Here is a 21,810-nt window from a genome sequence, read left to right on the forward strand (position 1 = left end):
CATCCCGCTCTTACTTCTTTCCTCTTCTGCTTTATCTCCTTCCTCCTTCCCAAACCCTTCCCCTCTTTTCACTCTTAGGACCATTTTCCCAATGTTCCTCATTGATCCTTTGCCTCCTTGCTTTTTTTTTGAGATAGCTCATTTAAAAAAACAAATAAACCAAGAATGAACATTAAGGCAGAGTTAACCTTCAGGTATTGTATATTGTGTCCTTCATCATTCAACAGGACAGGGAACAGAGAGGAAACGTATATGCTATGCACTTTAAGAGGAATAGAAATTTGGGAGCAACTCCATTTCTAGTCGCTCACAGTAATTAATAGAGTTGTATAGAAGCAGTAATAATAATAATAATTAATAAACCACCCAAGCCTTTTGCAGAAGTCTAGTAAAGATGTACTGGGCCCTTTAAGGAGTAATGTTTAATAATCTGACATTCAATTGTTTGAATCTTTATTTTTCACTTCTATTCCTGTGAAAGAGCCTTAAGCCGTCAGTTTGGAGCAGCTGTTGGAACCACAAAAAACCTATGAGTTTTTAATGTTAAAGAAGCAACCTTAGGGACCTAGGAATTGCCAGACTGGCTCAGACCTGAGGTCTAGTATCTAGTCCCATATCCTGTCTCTGACAGTGCCTTGGACCAGATGCTTCAGAGGAAGGTGCAATCAGCCTTGAATTAGGCAGGTGTGGAACAATCTGCCCCTACAGTAGGTCTTCTCCAAATCCCTAATTAACAGAGACCAGTTTAAATCCTCCTTCAAAATGTATGTGATTTATTTTAGCATTAACTCTAGCTTTGGATACTCCTGGTATCCATATAAATCTCCAATTCCTTTTTGAAGACTGCTAAGTTTTTGGCCTCAACCATATCCTGTGACAGTGAGCTCCGCAGTCTAATTCCACGATCTATTTGTGTTTGCCTCCTTTTATTTTCATTGAAAGTCCTTTAGTTCTTGTGTTCCAGGGGCAGGGAGAACAGAAATGGCCTATCTCCTTTCTCTAGATCAGTCATCGATTTTTATGGACTTCTATCATGTTCCCCCTTATTTGTCTCCTTTCTAAGATAACAATCCCCGTCTTTTCAATCTCTCTTCACCTAAGTTATTTTCAAGGCCCTTCATCATTTTCATTGCACTTGTCTGAGCCCCCTCCAGTTCTGGAATATTCTTTTGAAGATGGGGTGACCAGCACTGAACACATTATCTAAATGAAGCTGAGACACTGTATAATATTTTTTGTAAAAAGAAAAGGAGTACTTGTGGCACTTTAGAGACTAACAAATTTATTAGAGCATAAGCTTTCGTGAGCTACAGCTCACTTCATCGGATGCATTTGGTGGAAAAAACAGGAGAGATTTATATACACACACAAAGAACATGAAACAATGGGTTTATCATACACACTGTAAGGAGAGTGATCACTTAAGATAAGCCATCACCAGCAGCGGGGGGGGGGGAGAAAGGATTTCACCATGGACTCCACCATGATTTCAACAATTTCCATCCCACCATCAACCTCAGCCTGGACCAGTCCACACAAGAGATCCACTTCCTGGACACTACGGTGCTAATAAGCGATGGTCACATAAACACCACCCTATATCGGAAACCTACTGACCGCTATTCCTACCTACATGCCTCTAGCTTTCATCCAGATCATACCACTCGATCCATTGTCTACAGCCAAGCGCTACGATATAACCGCATTTGCTCCAACCCCTCAGACAGAGACAAACACCTACAAGATCTCTATCATGCACTCCTACAACTACAATACCCACCTGCTGAAGTGAAGAAACAGATTGACAGATCCAGAAGAGTACCCAGAAGTCACCTACTACAGGACAGGCCCAACAAAGAAAACAACAGAACGCCACTAGCCATCACCTTCAGCCCCCAACTAAAACCTCTCCAACGCATCATCAAGGATCTACAACCTATCCTGAAGGACGACCCATCACTCTCACAGATCTTGGGAGACAGGCCAGTCCTTGCTTACAGACAGCCCCCCAATCTGAAGCAAATACTCACCAGCAACCACACACCACACAACAGAACCACTAACCCAGGAACCTATCCTTGCAACAAAGCCCGTTGCCAACTCTGTCAACATATCTATTCAGGGGATACCATCATAGGGCCTAATCACATCAGCCACACTATCAGAGGCTCCTTCACCTGCGCATCTACCAATGTGATATATGCCATCATGTGCCAGCAATGCCCCTCTGCCATGTACATTGGCCAAACTGGACAGTCTCTACGTAAAAGAATGAATGGACACAAATCAGACGTCAAGAATTATAACATTCAAAAACCAGTTGGAGAACGCTTCAATCTCTCTGGTCACTCGATCACAGACCTAAGAGTGGCTATCCTTCAACAAAAAAGCTTCAAAAACAGACTCCAACGAGAGACTGCTGAATTGGAATTAATTTGCAAACTGGATACAATTAACTTAGGCTTGAATAGAGACTGGGAATGGATGAGTCATTACACAAAGTAAAACTATTTCCCCATGGTATTTCTCCCCCCCACTCCACCCCCCACTGTTCCTCTGATATTCTTGTTAACTGCTGGAATTAGCCTACCTTGCTTGTCACCATGAAAGGTTTTCCTCCTTTCCCCCCCCCTGCTGCTAGTGATGGCTTATCTTAAGTGATCACTCTCCTTACAGTGTGTATGATAAACCCATTGTTTCATGTTCTTTGTGTGTGTGTATATAAATCTCTCCTCTGTTTTTTCCACCAAATGCATCCGATGAAGTGAGCTGTAGCTCACGAAAGCTTATGCTCTAATAAATTTGTTAGTCTCTAAAGTGCCACAAGTACTCCTTTTCTTTTTGCGAATACAGACTAACACAGCTGCTACTCTGAAACCTGTCAATATTTTTTGTATTATTCTCCATCCTGTTCCTTATGCATCTTGTTTGATTTTCTCACTGCAGCTTCCCATTGAGCAGAGGTCTCCTTTGAGCTGTCTGTAATGACATGGCATTTTAACTAGAACTAGTTGGGAATTTTTTGACAATGTTTTTTCTGTTGAAAAATGTCGATTTTATTGAAACATACATTGTTTACGAGAAAGGGGTGGTTTTGATGAATTTCCCGATTTGGAAAAAAGTTTCAAATTGTCAAAACATCTCATTTTGACACTTTGGAAATGAAAAAGGTCTGGTTTTGGTTCTAAATGGATTTTGTTGTTGTTGTTTTGAAATTTAAATTGATTTATAATAAAAAAAATTAGAATAAAAAAGATCAAAATCAAAAGAAATGCTTCAAAATGATTGTAATGAAATCTTTCAATTGACCTGAATGCAGGGTTTTTTCTGGCTTTTTGATTCATGAATTTTTTTGAGTTTTTGATTTTTTGTCCCCATTTTGAGTGGGAATAACTTCTGAAATCCCAAATCCACGAGCTGTGTTACCCAACTAAAAGAGGAAAAGTACGCATAGCATTCTCTGGCTTTATTTCATACCCTAGTTATGGGACCCCCTCCCAATAGATACAATAATAAAGTTTTGGCTCATGTGAGCACAAGACAGTTCAGATGAACATACTAGGACTGGCAAGAATCACTTCTGAACTTCTTCCTGGCTTTTGTCAGGTGGCTGATGGCCTTAATGTTTTGATGACCGTGTGTGTGTGTGTCAGAAAAAAAATCATTCCTGGCAGACTGTAGAATAATAGTCATTATTATTTGAATTGTGGTAGATGCTGTACACACTCATAGCAAAGTGATTGTCCCTACCCCAAAGAACTTACAATCTAGGTATCAAACAAGAGATGAGAAGTGTACAGAACAAACAGCTGGGGAGAGCAGAAGTAACAGTGAGATGATCCTGAATAATGTGGTAATGCTGTGAGCTCACGTGATGCTTTTCATAGCTGGAGCTCAAAACCCTACACAGACATAAGCATCGTTATCCTGGTTATAGAGAGGGAGAGAGGTCCTGAGGCTTGCCAAAGGTGATGCCATGAGTCATCCTTGAACAAACTGAGATGGTTGTGTCCATGTCTAGCGTGTCTAGAACTTTAACTGCTCCGTCCCCTCCAGCTTTTGGAAAGCTTGGCTGAAGAGTTACACTGTACCTCTTGCCCTCAGCTTGGCCAAACTGGGACCCAGATGTAGTAAGGGGAAAACTTAATTCCAGGGATGAGGCTCAGCATGACCCCAAGCCCCCTGGAGTTTCTCCTGAGGGTATCTAGCCTTAGTGTTCCCTATCCTGGTGAAAGATAGAAGGAGCTGGAAAGATTCCCACTGGTTTGGATAAGGCCCAGCGTAAGGACCATGAGGAAAATCAAAAGGAAAACTCTATCCACTGATTTAGAGTTTGTTTTCTAACAAGTGTCCCGATTTCCATTCCCCAGGGAACCAGGTGGACCATAAAGCCTACGATAAGGATTGCACTGGATATCACCTAAACTGCAGACTGTATTTAGCTGCTTCTTCCCCCTCGCCTCATCAGTGTATGTTTTATTGCAAAATTACCATTTGTTTTGTTTTCTCTTTCCCTTACTTAGGGAGCGAGTTTTCTGGAAGTCCATACAGCCACCCACAATATTCAACATACAATGACTCCTGGAGATTTCCCAACCCTGGATTGCTAGGTGAGTTTTCCTACCTGCGTTTCTACAGGAACAGCCTGCTCACTGTAGCTGCATATATCCTCACTGGATGTTGGGCCAGCTCTGGCCTGTGTGCACATCCAGTCATGGTAAGTGAGAAGCATCTCCTTGCATACTCTTGTGTCCCCTTGTTGTATTCCCTCTGACTGCCCACAGTGACAACAATCCTGCTTCAAGATATACTAGTACAGACCCCTGGGCCAACATGGGGTCCTGTCTCTCTGCCGGCTGTTCACTCGCAATCTCTCTCTCACTTGCATGCATGCATCACACTGCCTCATACCTTGCCCCCAGTCACTGACACATACAAGATTCAGATTGGTTATTTTAAGGGCTACAGAGTCCCTTGCCTGCAGAACATGGTACGGTCACTGTGCTGTTAAAAAATAACAATATCCTGGTATTTGTAATCAACTGAAAATCTTTGTTTCCAAATTATAATAAATAGTCTATGGCCGAATCCAAGACCTGATAATTGCATGCAAGGTTAGTTCAACCTGCTCGTCTAGCTCGCTACCAATGCCCATTCTTATCAGCCCCCATTTCAATTTTGCTTTTGCCACAGATCTGGGCTCTATTTCTGGGGGGGCTTCTGCTAGCAGGAACCCCTACACCTGTGCAAAATCTTTTCAGCTTGAGGGGAATCTCTTGAGCCCAGGGTCTGTGCTAGAATATCCTCAGGCAGAATGGGGGCTCTAATCTACAAAGTGAACATGATTCATTTTACACCACTGTCTCAAAAATTGGCCCCCTTTGACTTTTTGTATACACACAGCACACAGTAAGGAGAATTTTCCTGCAGTTTGCATGGAGGAGGTAGGCAAAATATCAATTAATTGTCCTCTCTCAACTGTAGGAATAGAGTTTTCCAGATTTATGTGACCACCAGCAGAGGAATAATTTTGAATTTTTGTCTTTTTTTCGTTGTTTCTTTGTTTTAAGTAATTGAACCTCTAAGTAACTGAGCCACCCAACCTTTGTTTGTCATGATTCTTGCTGAACTCCTTTGGGAGTAACAAATAGCTACAGTGCCCCATGCCATGGTACTGGAAGAATACTGCCACTTGCAGTACTATAGTTAAGGGTCTGTTAGTGCTTCCCTCATAAATCAGGGGCCAGATGCTCCACTGATGTAATTTGGCATAGCTCTACTGAAGCCAAACAACCTACATGGATGTAAATCCATCCAAGCCCCGGAGTTAATATAAAACTTTGAGTTGGATGTGTTAATCCACTTTAACCGAGATTGATAAAGAAGGGAGGGTGTTTTTTTCCGCAACTTTTTTCAAAGAAAATGACCAGGTTTTAAATTGTACAATTGTAGCAAAATCCAACAGCAGCTCATCACCCCTGTAGGAGTTCCCCGGATATGGAGGGGGTGTTCTGTATGCACAGAAAACTAACAGCAGCAACAAAAACACGTCATTTGAAAAGGATGCCATCTGCAAAGTCGCTAAAGCTAGATTCTGAACCCCTTACTCACATTGGAAAGGAATTACTTCCGCAAGTAGCCTCATATATTGATGACATACTGAAGTTTAAATACCCTTTGAAAACGCACTGCTACTTTGATATCTACAAATAACGATAATAGCATGCTTTTATGGAAATTTCAGATGGATAGAAATATATCAAACAGTATGAGCTGGACTCTTGGCCAGTATAAATTGGTGTAGTGCTTTGAAACCAATGGAGCTACACTGGTTTGCACCAGCTGAGGGACCTGTCCCAGTGTCTTGAAAACATTGCAGTTCGATTGAACTAAAGCATAAGATTCCCCTTCATTTTAATCCCCTGTGTTACAGTCATTTCACAAAAGCACTTCTGAGCCATTTTGAAAATTTTCTGAACAGTGTATTTGTATGATGGGTAAGGCTAAGATTTAGTCATGGCCCATGACCTATTCATGAGTTTTACCAAAAATACCCCGACTAAATTTCTACTTCTGGGGCCCCACTGCTTTGGGGGACCCCTGCTGGGAGGAGGGCCTGCTCCGGAGAAGGGAGTTGACTGCTTCCTGGCTGCTGCTCCCAGGGACCGCTCTCCAGATGGCCTCTGGGCACCTCTGGGGCTGCTGCTCCAGCCCCCCTGGGACCACTGCTGCTCTGGTGGTTCTCCAGGACACCCACAGGACCACTGCTCTGGCACTCCCTGGAGCCAACCACACCGGCTGCTGTTCTGGCGGATCCCAGAGCCAGATGCCCAGGGCTGCCCGAGCAGTGGCCAGTGTGGCTGGTACTGGGGACCGCTGGAGCAGCTGGCCCTGGGTCACTCCAGCTGCGGCCGGAACGGCTGGCCTTGGGACAACCAAGCAGCTGGTCTTGGGGCCAGCTGCTCGGGCGGCCCTGAAGTCAGCCACACCAACCATTGCAGAAGTCACGGAGGTTGCAGAAGTCACAGATTCCATGACTTTCTGCAACCTCTGTGAAAGAATCGCAGCCTTAATGATTGGCTAGGAGGCAACAAGAGCCATGCAGAGTGTCAGCAAAAGAAATCAAAGCTCAAGATTTATCCTTTGGAGCCCAATCCTTTGTCCTCTACTTGGACAAGGCTCCCGCTGACTTGACCAGTACCTCAATGAGAGTAAGGAAGATGGGTCTGGGCCCCAAGTCGTGGTTTCATAGGACTTATTACTTTCATAACAATGTGAGTTAGGGAGGGAATGTTGGCTCCGAATTACCATCCAAACTCAGAATGGCCTAACTGGTGTGACTCTACATTACTGCAGCTAAGATTTTGGGGGGTTCTTTTAACTCTCTAGAGGATGTTTTCACTTTCTTGAGACCAGCGTTCATGCAGTATCTGATTCAAAGGCATGGCCCTGACAAAGTTAATCACAGCATGCAGTGGCAAGGCTTGTTTTCCAAAGTCCCATTCCCTTATTGAGAGGACAGGGTAACACCTTGAACACTTAAAAGAATACACGTTCAGTGAATTCTCTTTGCTGGTTAGGAAAGAATCGTATCAACAGAAGTTGCAACAAGCTGAGATTTTGCCAGTCCCTAGTGCATCCTTTTGGGAAACAGAAACTTGGAAGAGACGAGCACTTAATCACAAGAGGCCGTGAGAAAAGAAATTTCAGCATGAAAAATGATAGATGGGGAGCAGCACAAAAGATAATGGTTGTCAAGTGAGCTAAAACCACAGGTGACTTAAAGGATGGAATTGCTGGCTCCCGGGCTTCTCCTTCCAAACATGCATTGGCCATGAAGAGTGTTAGCTAGTTTCCCTCCTTTAGGGTGGTGTTTTACTATTAAATGGGACCCAGTAAGTTGAAGTAGCTGATCATACAGCAATACCAATTCTGCACCTGTATACACACACACCTCTTTGTTCTGTGGAGCTAATCCTTCCATAGCTCACTGCTGCCCACATACACCCCTGGGCTCAGTTCAGTTTTCATACTGGTCCAATAGGGATTAACAGTGTATGTCCTCACCAGGCTATTCTGAACGCACTGCACTATGGCTCTTGTAACCAGGCTGAGGACCAAACTAAAGTAACCTAATCGGAGTGGTTGATGTGTATTTATTTTCTTCAGTATTTTTAAATCATTGGACAGGTGCTGAACAGAACCATCTAATGCCAGCACAAGTAATTTTCGCTGCCTGGAGCCTTCAGGCCATTCTGTTCAATACTACTCAGTTTCTTATACTGCTCTGATTGGCCTGGTATCTGAGCATCTTCCTCTGCATTCAAGTGATGTAATCAGCCTCGCATGTCAGACCCCTGCAGGTTTGCAGGCTTTAGACTCTTAAAAATAAGGACCCAATCCTGCACCCACCGAAGTCAGCAGGAGTTTTGCTGCCAACTTAGTGGGACAGAAATAACCTCCTCAGTTTCAATATGAGAGTGTCTTCTGAGCGCAGCTTAAACCTTAGTTTTCACTCTTAAAGTTGTCCGGCTGCAGTGACCAGTTATCAGTGTGTAATTACATAGAGAGCAGTCCTAAGGCTAGGTGCATCCTTCTTTGTTTTCCACTGCAGTGTTAAAATCATAAAGGCTGCTGTGAGTTGTCTGAACACACACACACACACTCACACACACACACGGTCAGTTACTGTTATTGAGGTCTAGCGAACCAGCCTGTTTAAACTCTACTTACCACAAACATGCTAAAAGTGGATAATCGCAACATAGTCTAATGAAGAAAAATGATTCAATTTAATGCTGGTTTGTTGTAATAACTTCTTTACCATTTTCACTCATTACTTTCGACTGGCTGTTGATCACAGCAGATTTTGTTTGATGCACTGTTCCCACTTCTGAACTGATGTGATTTGTGTGCATTCTGAAATGTAAGTGAGTATGACAGGGTTCCCTTTTGGATATACCTGAGCTATCTAGCTGTTGTTACAGGAGACAGGGTCACAAGATCGACAATATTGGCGTGGCTTCATATGAGGTAAAAGGGTTTGGAACCAGTCAATTAGGATTAGAATCAGTTCTTCGGGGGATTTCTATAAAAGGATTAGAGAACAAGAATGTGCCAGAAATGACTGTGTCAAGAAATAAATTGATGATTATATGAATTAGAAAGCAAAAATGACAGAAGAATGGACAAGTTTATTCTAGATGAGAGGGTAATGACAGGGGGAGAGAGTGAATGTTTTGTGATGTGATGGTTTCATTTTTCACTTTAAATACAGGCTTTTTTGATTTCACCACAGAAATGTGAAGTGGAGAAAATCAAATTTACAAGAAATGTGGTGCTGTTGAGCCGCTTCAGAGAAATATTGGGCTTTAATAACTCCACTGAGTCAGAAATGTAATGGGGGCAGGAGGAGGCTGGAGGAAAATGGCTTTTCATTCTTTTAGTCCTGTGAGATTCAGGGTGGAATCCTGGCTTCCGTGAAGTCAAAGTGAATTTTGCCATGACTTCAATGGGGCCTGGATTTCACCCTCTATTTTTTGTCCAGCAATGATCTACTTTTTTCTCTAAATTTTCTTTGTGTTTTTGCCTTAATATTGAGATCGGCTTGGTCACTCCGTTCAGTTTCATCACTCTGAATCGCTAATTAATTGTTTAAAGGCAGAGCTTTCCCGAAGCCTTGTCCTTTAGTGGTGCTGGATCTGGAATCCCAGCTGAAGGATGCGTCTAGACCAAAGGTGGGCAAACTATGGCCACCGGGCCACATCCAGCCTGCAGGACCGTCGTGCCAGGTCCCTGAGCTCCTGGCCGGGGAGGTGCCTGCTGGTCCCCCTCTCCCGCAGCCTCAGCTCGCTGTGCTGCCAGCTCTCTGGGTGGCGTGGCTGCGAGCCCCTGCCGCTCTGAGCGGCCTGGTAAGGGAGGGGTTGGGTAAGGGGGTGAGGGTCTCAGGGGGCAGTCAGGGGACAAGGAGCAGAGGGAAATTGGATGGGGTGGAGGCTGGGGGGGAGCAGTTAGGGGATGGGGAACGGGGGGGGGATTGGATAGATGTGGGAGTCCCAGGGGGCCTGTCGGGGGATGGATAGGGGTCGGGGCAGTCAGGGGGCAGGGAGCGGGGGGGCTGTTGGGGCGGGGGTCTGGGAGGGGGTGGTCAGGGACAAGGAGCGGGGGAGGGGTTGGATGGGTGGGAGGTTCTGAGGGAGGCAGCCAGGGGGTGGGAAGTGGGAGGGGGCGGATAGGGGGCAGGGGCTAGGTTGTTTGGGGAGACACAGACTTTCCTACCCGGCCCTCCATACAGTGTTGTAACCCTGATGTGGCCCTCGGGCCAAAAAGTTTGCCCATCCCTAGTCTAGATGGTTGGGAAATCCTGACTGGGCATCCAATGAGTTGTTGTTGTTGTCCAGACATCTCAATTAATTGTAGGGTGGGGCAACCAGTGCACTAAATTCTAGTGACTAGAAAAGGACTTTCTTGAACAGTCTCCTATTTTTTAAATTGATCTCACATTGCAGATGGCTCCAAAGCAAAACCTTGGCTTTGAACACCACTGTGCGTTGAGGCACAGACTGGTCGGAAATAGAAAATAGAATCCCATTCTTGGAGGGGAAAAATCAAACAAAATGAAGATTTTGTGCTTCACTGGAAATGTGCCTGGTTTTTTTTCCTACAAAACATGTGAAACAGAACAATTTTTTCTGTTTAGTTTCTAATTGAAAAAAATGGTTCCAGTTTTCCAAGCTTTTTGTTGTTTGTTTCCCCACTGTCTCTCTTTTTATTTCCCCTTTTTGGAACAGGGAAGGAGGAGGTAAAACAATCAGTGGAAGTGGGGGGGAACCCAAATCCCCAGATCTTTAACAACCAAGAACCTGAACAGAACTTTTTCACTTCCGTATTTTTAATATGACTCTTCTGACCAAAATAATAATTTTTCATTAAAATTTTCAATGGGACTGAAAAGCCACCCCCCCTTTTTTTTTGGACTAGGTCTAATTGAAACTGTTCAATAATCACATCCAGCACAATGATCAAACCAGGACTTTCAACACCCCTCTGAGGTAGTTCCTCAGGTGTGTTATCTCCATCTTCAAGATGGGGAACCAAAGCACAGAGAAGTTACATGACTTGTCCACTGTCACAGAGGGCGTCTGTGGCAGAAACAAGAACTAAATGCAGATCTTCTGGGCCCCGGTATCTAAGACACAATGTTCTCATTCCTCCCTTAGAGCAAGTTTCTCCCCTATAGATTTGCCTTTCATTGCAGCCTTCCACCTGCACTATAGGGGATTCCCTGCTCTGCAAGATAAATTTCATTGAGTCACACTGAGCAAAATTCTGCCACCCTCACTTGATCCAATCCCCCATGCAAGTCAAAAGGCGTTTGTTCACGGGAGAATCCACACTGAGTTCCTACTGAAAAGGAACACGCATGTACTACTCGCTGCAGACCTCTGAATGTTAGGGGTGATGCTACTGGTATTCAGCTGGTCTCCATGGGGTAACATTTGTAACATTGTTTGAGAATTTAAAGGATCATATCAGATGAAGGGTGTGTTCCTCCTCTTGCCGTGCATGTACAACACTAGTTAACACTCTTGAGTTTGAGTGCATGAAACAAAGGGAATTAGTTTTTCATGTGTCTCAATGAAATTCCTTTTAAACATTTCTCTATACATAAATTCCCTCCACCCCCATCCTCATAAATCACTTCCTTTTGAACTACACTGGCATCATAGAATCATAGAATCATAGAATCATAGAATATCAGGGTTGGAAGGGACCCCAGAAGGTCATCCAGTCCAACCCCCTGCTCAAAGCAGGACCAAGTCCCAGTTAAATCATCCCAGCTAGGGCTTTGTCAAGCCTGACCTTAAAAACCTCTAAGGAAGGAGATTCTACCACCTCCCTAGGTAACGCATTCCAGTGTTTCACCACCCTCTTAGTGAAAAAGTTTTTCCTAATATCCAATCTAAACCTCCCCCATTGCAACTTGAGACCATTACTCCTCGTTCTGTCATCTGCATCGATCCAGTCCATACTTGTTGCTCTCCTTTATGAACTCTGAAATGCTATAAAATATCTATCCGTTCTTAAACTTTTTACCATTTTAAATAGGTTTTTATCATCTTCCAGTGCAGACAGTAAATGTTTCCCCAACAGGAACATGCCTTTCCTTCAGATAGGAATACTTGAGATGCAGCAAAGAGTCAAAACCATCAAATGCTTTTCTCATTTTGTTCAGTTTCATAGAGTTCCTTTAGATTGACCTCCTGTATAACACAGGCTATTAAGTTTTACCCAGATCCCCCTCTATTGAGCCCAAAGACTTAAATTAAACCAAAGCATTTTAGTCCTCTGGTGACTAAACTGTTGTGTGCCATAGAGCAGAGATCAGGAGAGACTGAGGTGCAGCCAATGCCCGAGGCCCCTCTGGTGGCAGGGCCTGGGTTAGATGAGATATGCCCAGATGATCCCAGCAGGTGATGCACTGTCTGTGCTGCAGAGGAAGGCAAACTCCCCCATGGTCTCTGCCAGTATGACCTGGGGGAAAATTCCTTCCTGACCCCAAATCCAGAGATCAGTGTGACCCTGGGCATATGTGAGCAAGACCCACCAGCCAGAAATCGAAGACAGAAGATTTTCTGTACCACCTCACTGCACGGTCCACCCCAACCAGTACCTCCTCTGTAGCCAAGGCAAATCTCTTGTGCTTCAGAGGAACGGGGGGGGGGGATTTAAAACTATGCATGAGGGAAATACATTCCTTCCTGAGCCCTGCAGATGGACTGGCTGAAGCCCTGAGTGACTCTCCAGTCAAACATGTTCTCAAGAAGAAAGAGTTCAATAACCAAAAACTGATCACTAATTCTTCTTCCTAGCTGAGGTGTCTTTCTCTGTAATCTGTGTTGACGCTAATCTAGACAAAAATCTCTGGAAGATAGATATAACTCTCAGAGTTTAACCCTGTTATACCAACCCTCCATACTGAGAGCCTCCTTGCGTCTCTATGAGACATCTTCATACGATGTGATAGCTGTTCTCAGAGACTGTCTTTCACCAACGTCCCCTTTAGGTTACTTATTGTCAAGTGTTATCAACTCTTAGGGCTAAATTCCCCAGTGACATTAATAGATGTAACTCCATTTGAAATCAGTGAAGCTTCTGTGAATGAAGAACTTGGCTCTGTGAGTTCTCTTCCCAGTTCTTTCTCTGGCTTGTGCTGTGCAGAATGTTAGACAAGATGATCATAATGGTTTCTTTTCTCCTTAAAATCTATGAAATTGCTTACCACTCTGCACCTCTATTTCCTGACTGAAATGTGGGCCTGATAATGGAAGCCCTTTGGGAAGTCTTCTGTGGGCAGTAGGTTAACACTGTATTGCTTTTCACACTGCTCCACCACAAAGTTTAGAAATTGTCAAAGGAGGGTGGCACCTCCTTCCCCTCTTTAATGACAACAGGATATTATTTTTCATAGTTCTAACTCATGTACATTATTTTCCAATTGTTAGCTTGGTGCTGCTTCTATCATATATCACACTGTCATCCTGAAGGTAGAGTAGTTTGATTTCTGCTTGTTTTCCATCCCATCCCTCTTCTGGGTTTCCTCATTACATCTGGTGTTTCTTTGTGTAGGTCACCTAAGGAGATCACAGGAATACCCTAGTTTTATTAGAAATTCTCTCATAAAATACCCTGAACAAAGTTCATTATTTACTTACAACCCTTCTGTGGAGCTTTGTGGTTGGCGAGACATGCTAGAAGGTCTTTCCATTTTGAAATATGTGCTGATTGCCTCCTATTAAATGTGATATCCAAAGACTCCTAACCTGCACTATCACCGGTGTTGTATAGTTGATGCCTGTAGTCTCGGGCTTATGTGTTTGAAATATTCATATCTCGCTTATGCCTTGAATGTTGTGACTTCTCCATGATGTCTGACAGTGCCATGGTGATTTCTCCCCATGTCTCCATCCTTAACCCTGTCACCAGGGTCCCAATTGGATGCTGAAGGCTTGTTGGTCAGCAGTTGCATTGCCGTCTCCGTACACATCCTGATAGCGTTGCTGCCTGGGACAGACACGGCATATTTTTATTCTAAAAGAGTCTGGGAAATTAATTTTAAAGCAAATTTGACTCCCCCTAGTGACTTCTTATCACTCCCTCTTCTCTCTTCCCTCCCACCCCAACACACCCCTCACTTTACTTGCTTTTCTGATGCTGGGAATAAAAGGATTGGGCCCGATTTGCTCCTCATGATGGTTTTAAATGGCACAACTCCAGTGACTTTGGTGGAGTTACACCTGCTTTACACTGTGAGATCCGAATGAGACCCACCCTACGGTGGTCTTTTGGGTTCCTTAGCTTAATCACTGTCCTGGGGTCACGTCATCATTGCTTTGTGCTGAGCGTTGTCAGTGACACAAAGGAATGGGTTTAGTAATCCTCCTTTATCCTCACATTCCGTCTTAGTGCCTGGTAAGAGTGACCCCTGCTGGCTGATATTGCCACTGCTACTACTGTCACATGGCCAGTTTGTGGACGATGGGCTGGGGTAGAGTTCCGCTCTCCATGAAAAGACACTTCAGGGTAGGGTGATCATCTGTCCCGTTTTTAAAAGGACAGTCCATTTTGGGGGGACTTTTTTTTATATTGTGGCCTATTATCCCCCATCCCCTGTCCCATTTTTTCACAGTTACTACCTGGTAACCCTACTTCAGGGGAGGGACAATTGAAAACATTAGAGTACCGGTCTGTTTGGGTCTTGGGGACAGATGAAGTGGGGCAGTGGGAATAAATAACCCTGTAGAATAACATCTTTGCAACGCACATACGTGTACGTTTCCTGAGCTGGAAATTCTCTGTTGTGCACGCACAGCAAGCGCAAGTCTGGACACAAGTAGCAGCCCTAGCTGGGGAAATGAGTCAGGTGGCTCCCCAGCCTTGCATCCAACAGCCACAAGGTTTGGATTGGCTGATCAGAGAAAGCCTGATCTTGCCCCTGTTATACTCCTTTTGTAATCAACAATTTTCTCTCCATTGAGTCCGGTGGGCACGTGGAAAGGAGGTGAGTGCTGACTTTGGGACCCAACCCCCAGCACACATTGGTTTGGGATGAACAGGAGACTTTGTCTCCTCTGCCTCAAAGTCCCAACACGAATGTCCAGACATCCTCTTTGAGATTTGCTCTCCACTGTATGCACAATCAGCAGTTCCCTTTGTGTCTCTCTCCCTTTGTGGTTAGTCCTTTTTCCTTTTTTTAAGCATCAGACAATAATTCACTCAATGTAATAAAAGGCCATATCACATATAAAGGCTGAATGTAGAGTGCATGAACTGAGAAAGGTTTGGACTGGTACTTTCCTTTAAACAAAGAAAAATGCAAGTACTTGGGAGAGCCCAGTGAAAGCAAAAGAAAGCTTGAAATGGGGCTTATGAAATCACCCCCAATTAATATTTTTCAACCATTATACTTTTGCTTTCCTATGAGAGTCATGGGTTTCTAGGGAGAATGACCTGTGAGCTTGATTGTGTTGAGAAGTCACTTGGATGTTTCCCAGACGTTAAATTAAAGGGGGCTTTTGTTGACTCAATGGTTTATCAGAAGCCTTAGCGATCCTATAATTATGAGCCTGGCCAGTGGGGATGATACAATACTGTGCCTTTGAATATGTGCATACATAAAACCTGTAGCAGATTGGGAAAATTAACTCATTACTGTAACTTGTGAATGCGGGCCAGATACCTTTTCAGAGTCCTGCAGTGGCAATAAGAAAAAGCCCAACAATGGACAGTGTATGTGATTAAAAAATGCCAACTTCATTTCTTTTGTGATCACCAGAAAAGATATTTGGAAGAAGATTTGGGGACCTGTCAGGATCTTTTTAATTATCGCCACATTTATTCTTTATGGCCGGCACTGGGTAAACACACTGAATTAGAAATGTAGAACCGAGAAAGATAGGCCATTTTTGAAAACCCTAACTGGCAGTGTTATTTATTCATCTGTGCTGGTGCTCACAGAGAGAGCGCGCGAATGAAATTAATCAGAAACATCTTGAGCTACAACATGGAACACATCGGTTCTACCTTGGAACATGGAACGATGTAAAACATAATTAGCCATGAGAGACTCAGTGACTGAACTCAGGATTCAGAAGTGCCACTGTATGTCTGATTCTCCTCTCCCTCCTCCTCCCTAAACCGGTATCTTCTGGTATGTTTCTCACTGTTGGGTTATTAAAAAGGCTATTCTGGAGCTTGCTCACAATACATATTTGCTCTCTTCTAACTCCAGACCCTTCTGGAACAAAGATGGCTTCCATTTCTTGTCACTTGACCTTTTACGTTGTTTGAGACTTAAAGCTATACTAACAGACCTTTTAAGCTAGCTGAAAATGCAGTGTTTTCCTCCCCTCTTGAGGCAAAAATATGATCATAGGGGCTGAACTTTAAAGAAGAAAACAGTCTCCCTGACTTCATTGGGATGACTCGTTGGTTATGTTACGCATGTGCGCCAGCTTCTGCATCATCGGACCCATTGTCCTGCTCTCCAGCTAGTCCTGCTCAAACCCATACCACCTAAAACCTCTGCAGCAGGTTTGCCAGTCACAAATGGTGGTAAAGGTGGGCTGTCTAATGAGCTTCTCTGTAATGCAACAGTCCTCAACCCAGTGCCCCCGAATCGAGCTCTCCGCTGACATAGTAGCTGGAGCTGCCCTGCCAGGAATTACTTGTAAGCAAGCGACACAGAACCTGGTGCAGTTGTTCATTATTGATGTTCAGCCCAAATATTTGATGACCCACTGGGGCTCAGAGCATTCTAAAGCAGTTCCCGTCCCGTGTTGGGATTGCAAGCTCAGATTCAGTGGTGCAGAGTAATTGAGGCCAGGGTTGTGTCTTGTGCCGGCATTTCACTGAGGCATGTTAATGTAGTTCCAGTTTTGCTGACCAGCCGGTGCCAAGGCAGCTTGGACATGGGCAGTTGGCACTAGTGAGGAAGTCTGAGTTGAGTTCCTGGCATGCAGGAGGCAGGAAAACACAAGGCAGTGGCATGAGCATTGGTGTATTAGTAGAGCCATGTCTTGAGGAGCCTCTTGCTCTGATGAGAGGCCAGCTCTCCTTTGAGAATGAGGCTAAACTGCTTGAGGCTGGGGAGGATAGTAGGAGAGTTACGGTAACGTTGGCCACCCTGCGTTGGCTCCAAAGTATGGAAGTATTGGCTGTAAATGGGAGGTCATGGTACTTGGTGACCACAGGCAGCGCACACCCTCAGGTTAACAGATCACCATGTCCTGACATGTTCTGATTCTATTTTAGGCTCTGTTTGCTCACCTTGTGTGCAGCCAGTCTCACTGCACACCCTTCCCTGGTTGCTGTGTGAAGGCGTTTGCTGGTAACAGCAGCAGCAAGGCTGAAACTACAGCTCAGCAGGGCTGCAGGCAGGGGCATACACAGAGAGAAAAGGGAGTAGGGAAGGAATGGAGATGGGCTTGAACTCAGGACTCAGCAGAAGAAGAATGGGCAACCCTGAGCTGTAGGAGAGGGAGAAGCTAGCTATGTTAACATTTGTGGTCTGACACTATGGCAATAGATGCCACATAGATCCAGGTGAAATGAGCAGCAGTTCTTCCAGTAAACGGTGAGGTGTCGGGGCACAGGATGAAAGATATTTCCTAGAGAAAATCCCCGTGCATGTGAAGGTAGCAGCCCCAACATCTGCAGAAGCATGGAAGGCAGGGGTCTCCCTAGGGTCTGGGGCAGAAGGAAGCATGCTGTGAATGCACCTGCTGGCTGCTTTGTTTGGCCTCCCTCCACTTGCACTGGCTCACCATGTGCTGTGGTCCTTGGCTGAACCCATTGCCGGAGTTCACGTTACATTTCATTTGCATTGCAGTAGCGCTTCGGAGCCCATTGTGCTAGGTGCTGCATAACGCAGACCACAATGGTGGCCGCTGCCCGGACGAGCTGACAATCTGAGCATAAGACCAGAGCCGGCGGGCAGATACAGTCCAACAGGGAGAGCAGTAGGAAACAGGACAGTATTGGTCATGCTAGAAATAGCAGGGTAGCGGCAGCAGCTTGGGCAGCGGGATGTACCTGTGGGCTTGTTGTCCGCCAGCTAGCCCAGGGCTCAGCCTGTGCTGCCACAGCTACACTTCAGGTGTGAATGTGTATGCCGGCCTGAGCTGGAACTAGGCCGGGGCTCTGGCAGAGACACACCCTGGGAGTCGAGACCTCTCCCGAAATGGAGCGGCTCAGCCTCGACAGCTGTCATTGGTGCAGGGATTTTGGCTGTTGCCTCCTCCCTGTGGTGTTAGGAAGGGAAGAGCTCCCCAGGCTCCCGACTCGCCCCATCTGGCCCTCACAGACAGACCCCTCATCTCTTTATACGTTCAGGCTCATGAAATGTCGCGGCTTTTCCCAGATCTCCACACACTGCCTCCAGAAGCCACAAAACCAGCCTCCCAAGCCCCATGCAGCTTTGTCAATTTCAGCGAAACTCTGTGAATTCAGGCGGGAAGTTCAGTGTTGATGCAAAGCTAACTACAGAATTTCTTGCATTTCTGATGTGTACAGCTGAGGGCACCCAACCTGTACAGCACAGTACGCAGGCATGTGTGGGGGACAGGGGGTGCATGGGTGGGGGGAGCAGGTATATTCTTTCTGTCCCTTTTTACTATATCTGTACATGCAAGGCCTGATTCTCTGATGTGCTGAGCATTTGCGACTCCAGCTGGAGTCACTGGGGCTCAGCGCCTTTGTAACAAGCCTAGCACAGGTCCACGTGGTTGGCTAGGAGAAATCACTGTTTTGGCTGACCTGTTGACTTGCTGCTAATGGACTATGAGGACCGTCGTTCAAGCCTCAGGTCTGGTAATACACACGGTGCACCCACTGACTGGGGACACTGCTGATTGGTTAGACTTGCTCAGGTCTTCAGGAGCAAGCCCAGGTCGGTGCGACTGGACATGCTGTTGGCTTTATTAACCTGCCAAATTCCTTGAAGACTTAGGGATGAGTTTAAGTGTCTTTGCCCTCTCCACAGTGTGGGTAAACCCACAATCTCAGATCAAAACTGCATGCCCCAAACTTTGGGCATGCGAAATGCCGAGTTTGAGGCCAAGATGGAGCCACTTTGAAAATTAGCCCTTTTAAGTCTATTTCTCATACTCTAGCAGGGTTGGTCATCTCTTTTGTATGCTATTGTGTTACCTAATAGTCAATCCTGTCTAGACACATATACTTAAAAAGTAACCCACACCTACAGTCAAACAAAAAATCTAGATTCTTCAAGGACAAGCCAACTAGCAATGCTCAATTCTAAGGGGCCAGAAAACAGTCACTAATATTGTGCAAATTCCAGGGTTTGATTCGATTCAGACACACTCAAGCCCTTCGCATTCCTGAGTTTGCAAAGCTTTGAAACTGGCTTGCTTGATTCAGCTGGATATATGTATTCAATGCTGAATGCATGTATTCATTTGAAAACTAGCATATTGGATGGAGAGCTCGTGTATTGGATCCACTAATGTCTCAAATGACCAATTTCAAAGCTCTGACAGAATATCAACACCAGACACTTAGCATATAAAACATTAGTCACTTGAGATACTTTAAAAATGTTTTTGAATGCCAAATAAATTCACAAATGCCAGGAAAGATTCACAGATACTTCACAGAGCCAATTCCCCCCACCCCTTTCTCCAAATTTATTGAATACTCCCCAACCAGATCTAATCCAGACAAATTCCTTGATCCCACAAGGAGATCTGATAGGAAAGATCCATTTACCCTTGAGAGTCCAACTCACTTAATTGGGACTCCACACGACCATAGTGGTCTGGGCTTGGCGATCTCTTTGCAGAGCCAAAGATACGGAAAGGAGAACCAAAATGTGAGGTGTTGTCTGCAGCATTCTGGCATTTAATGTTTTAAAGTGACGTCTTGTTGCATTTTTGTTGTACCTACCACTTTGCAGGCCCATGTTAGTGTGGGTCAAACTCCAGCCAGGATAGATCTCTGGTGCCCACCGTGTGTTGGGTAGGTTGCCCCCTTTTGACCTGTGTTATCCTCATAGCCATCTTCTCTCTTCCAGGCTCTCCTTATTATTACAGTGCTGCAGCCCGAGGAGCGGCACCCCCAGCGGCTGCTGCTGCCTATGACCGCCACTGACCCAAGGAGTCTGGAACTCCAGCACTTACTAAACATATCATCCAGGCCGACGGCATCCGATTCACCTAGAAATAACCATGCAAATCAGACTGCAAGGAAGGAAGATGAAAGTATCCAGGGGGAACCCGCTGGCTGAAATTTTACTCTTTAAACTGGGTGGACTAATTATTGTTATTTTTTAAATCAATGAAATTCTGGCGATATTAACTGGGGTCTCATACAAAACAAAGAAACAGGAGAAACCAGGTCTGCTGCCATTCCATCTGATTTGAAAGGTACAGTAGCTGCATCCTACCCACAGCCTACTGATCTCACTGCCTCTGGTTCTCTCCACTGCGCCTGGGGACTGGAACCAGTTCTGACTCTGAGCAGGCCACCCTGGGATGTCTCTCTTAAGGTGCATTGACACAGGCTGTGTGACTCAGCATGGGCTGTCTGGCTTTTTTTTTCTCTTTTTTTCTTTTTTTTGGTAAAGAAGGATTGGTCTGCTCAATTTACACAGCACCAATGTAAATAACTTGCTTCTTTGTGTTACTTTTGAGAGTGGCTTAGCGTAAACAGCAACATGGTACAAATTATGAACTCAAAACGCATCTGAAAAATGTGTTTTGAAACTGGTGCACTGATTCAAAGAATTCAGTAAGCTTTAACCAACTTTGAACCAGGTTAACATTCATTGTGGCTATATTTGGGGCTGACATTATTTCTATATACAGCGTCATATCTGACAGTCGTGTGTGAACATGCTATGAGCTGCCATGGACCACATGAGCAACTGAAAGACTTGGGCAGTTTGTGACATTTTACTGCTAAATATTAATTTATGTTTATTTGTAATCATAACTAGCACTGAAACAAATTCTCTGTTTTCAATTAAATCACATCAGAGAAGGAATTCCTAATTAATAACTAACCCATTATGTACATTTATATAGATTACAATTATTTCTATTTTGTAAAGAAATGAGAACAGTCCCAAGGTGATGATTTTTCAAATTGCTATCTCAAACAGTATTACATTCAGGGCAGCCATACACACTGAAACATACAAATGCTGCTTTACAAATCAAATGGATGGAGGGGGGTGGAGGGGGGACACACATTTGGGGATACCCATATGTTTAAATGAAGACATTTCTCAAAGTCATTCCTTGTACACAGTGGGCTACAGTAAATCCATTCCATTGGAATCCATAAAGTTACACTGGGGATAAATTTGGCCCATTAATTCTGTATATTCTCCCTCCCTCTCAAAGAGAGAGCATTAATAGAACCAAGTGACATTTTATTCAATGTTCTCTACTTCCCGGAGCCAAGAAACAGAAGAGGGAGCTTACAAATGATTGGTTAAGCTAGTACAGCGATCACCACCAATTCCATGGAACCACATCAACTACTCATTTTTCCCTGAAGGAACAGCTCTTTTTAATCCTATATGATCAGCAAACTTCTCATCTGCAGAAAGGGAAAATTAGAAGTGTTTCCCCTGAAGACAATGGAAAAGTTCCGCTGACTTGCATGGGCTCAGGATCTGCTCCATAGCCTTGCACAGTGTTGCCATAATTAGTGTGAAAGGGACAAATTCCACTATCCTTACACTGGTGAGCACTTACATGCTGTAGTAATCCCCTTTGAGTCCAT

General features: G+C 44.6%; 1 protein-coding gene across 5 annotated transcripts in view; it reads left to right on the plus strand.

The window, feature by feature from the left end:
• Nucleotides 1-21,592, plus strand: part of PAX5 (paired box 5) — a 238,089-nt gene extending 216,497 nt beyond the window's left edge. For all 5 annotated transcript variants that reach the window (XM_038403330.2, XM_038403327.2, XM_043514630.1 and 2 more), the window contains 2 exons: nt 4,524-4,610; nt 20,093-21,592. In XM_038403330.2, coding sequence (XP_038259258.1) covers nt 4,524-4,610; nt 20,093-20,169 — 164 coding nt within the window. In that variant the 3' untranslated portion in view covers nt 20,170-21,592. The remainder of the gene's footprint in view (nt 1-4,523; nt 4,611-20,092) is intronic.
• Nucleotides 21,593-21,810: the final 218 nt, after the last annotated feature.

Source organism: Dermochelys coriacea, chromosome 5 (genome assembly GCF_009764565.3).
Source record: "Dermochelys coriacea isolate rDerCor1 chromosome 5, rDerCor1.pri.v4, whole genome shotgun sequence".
Taxonomy (NCBI): domain Eukaryota; kingdom Metazoa; phylum Chordata; order Testudines; family Dermochelyidae; genus Dermochelys; species Dermochelys coriacea.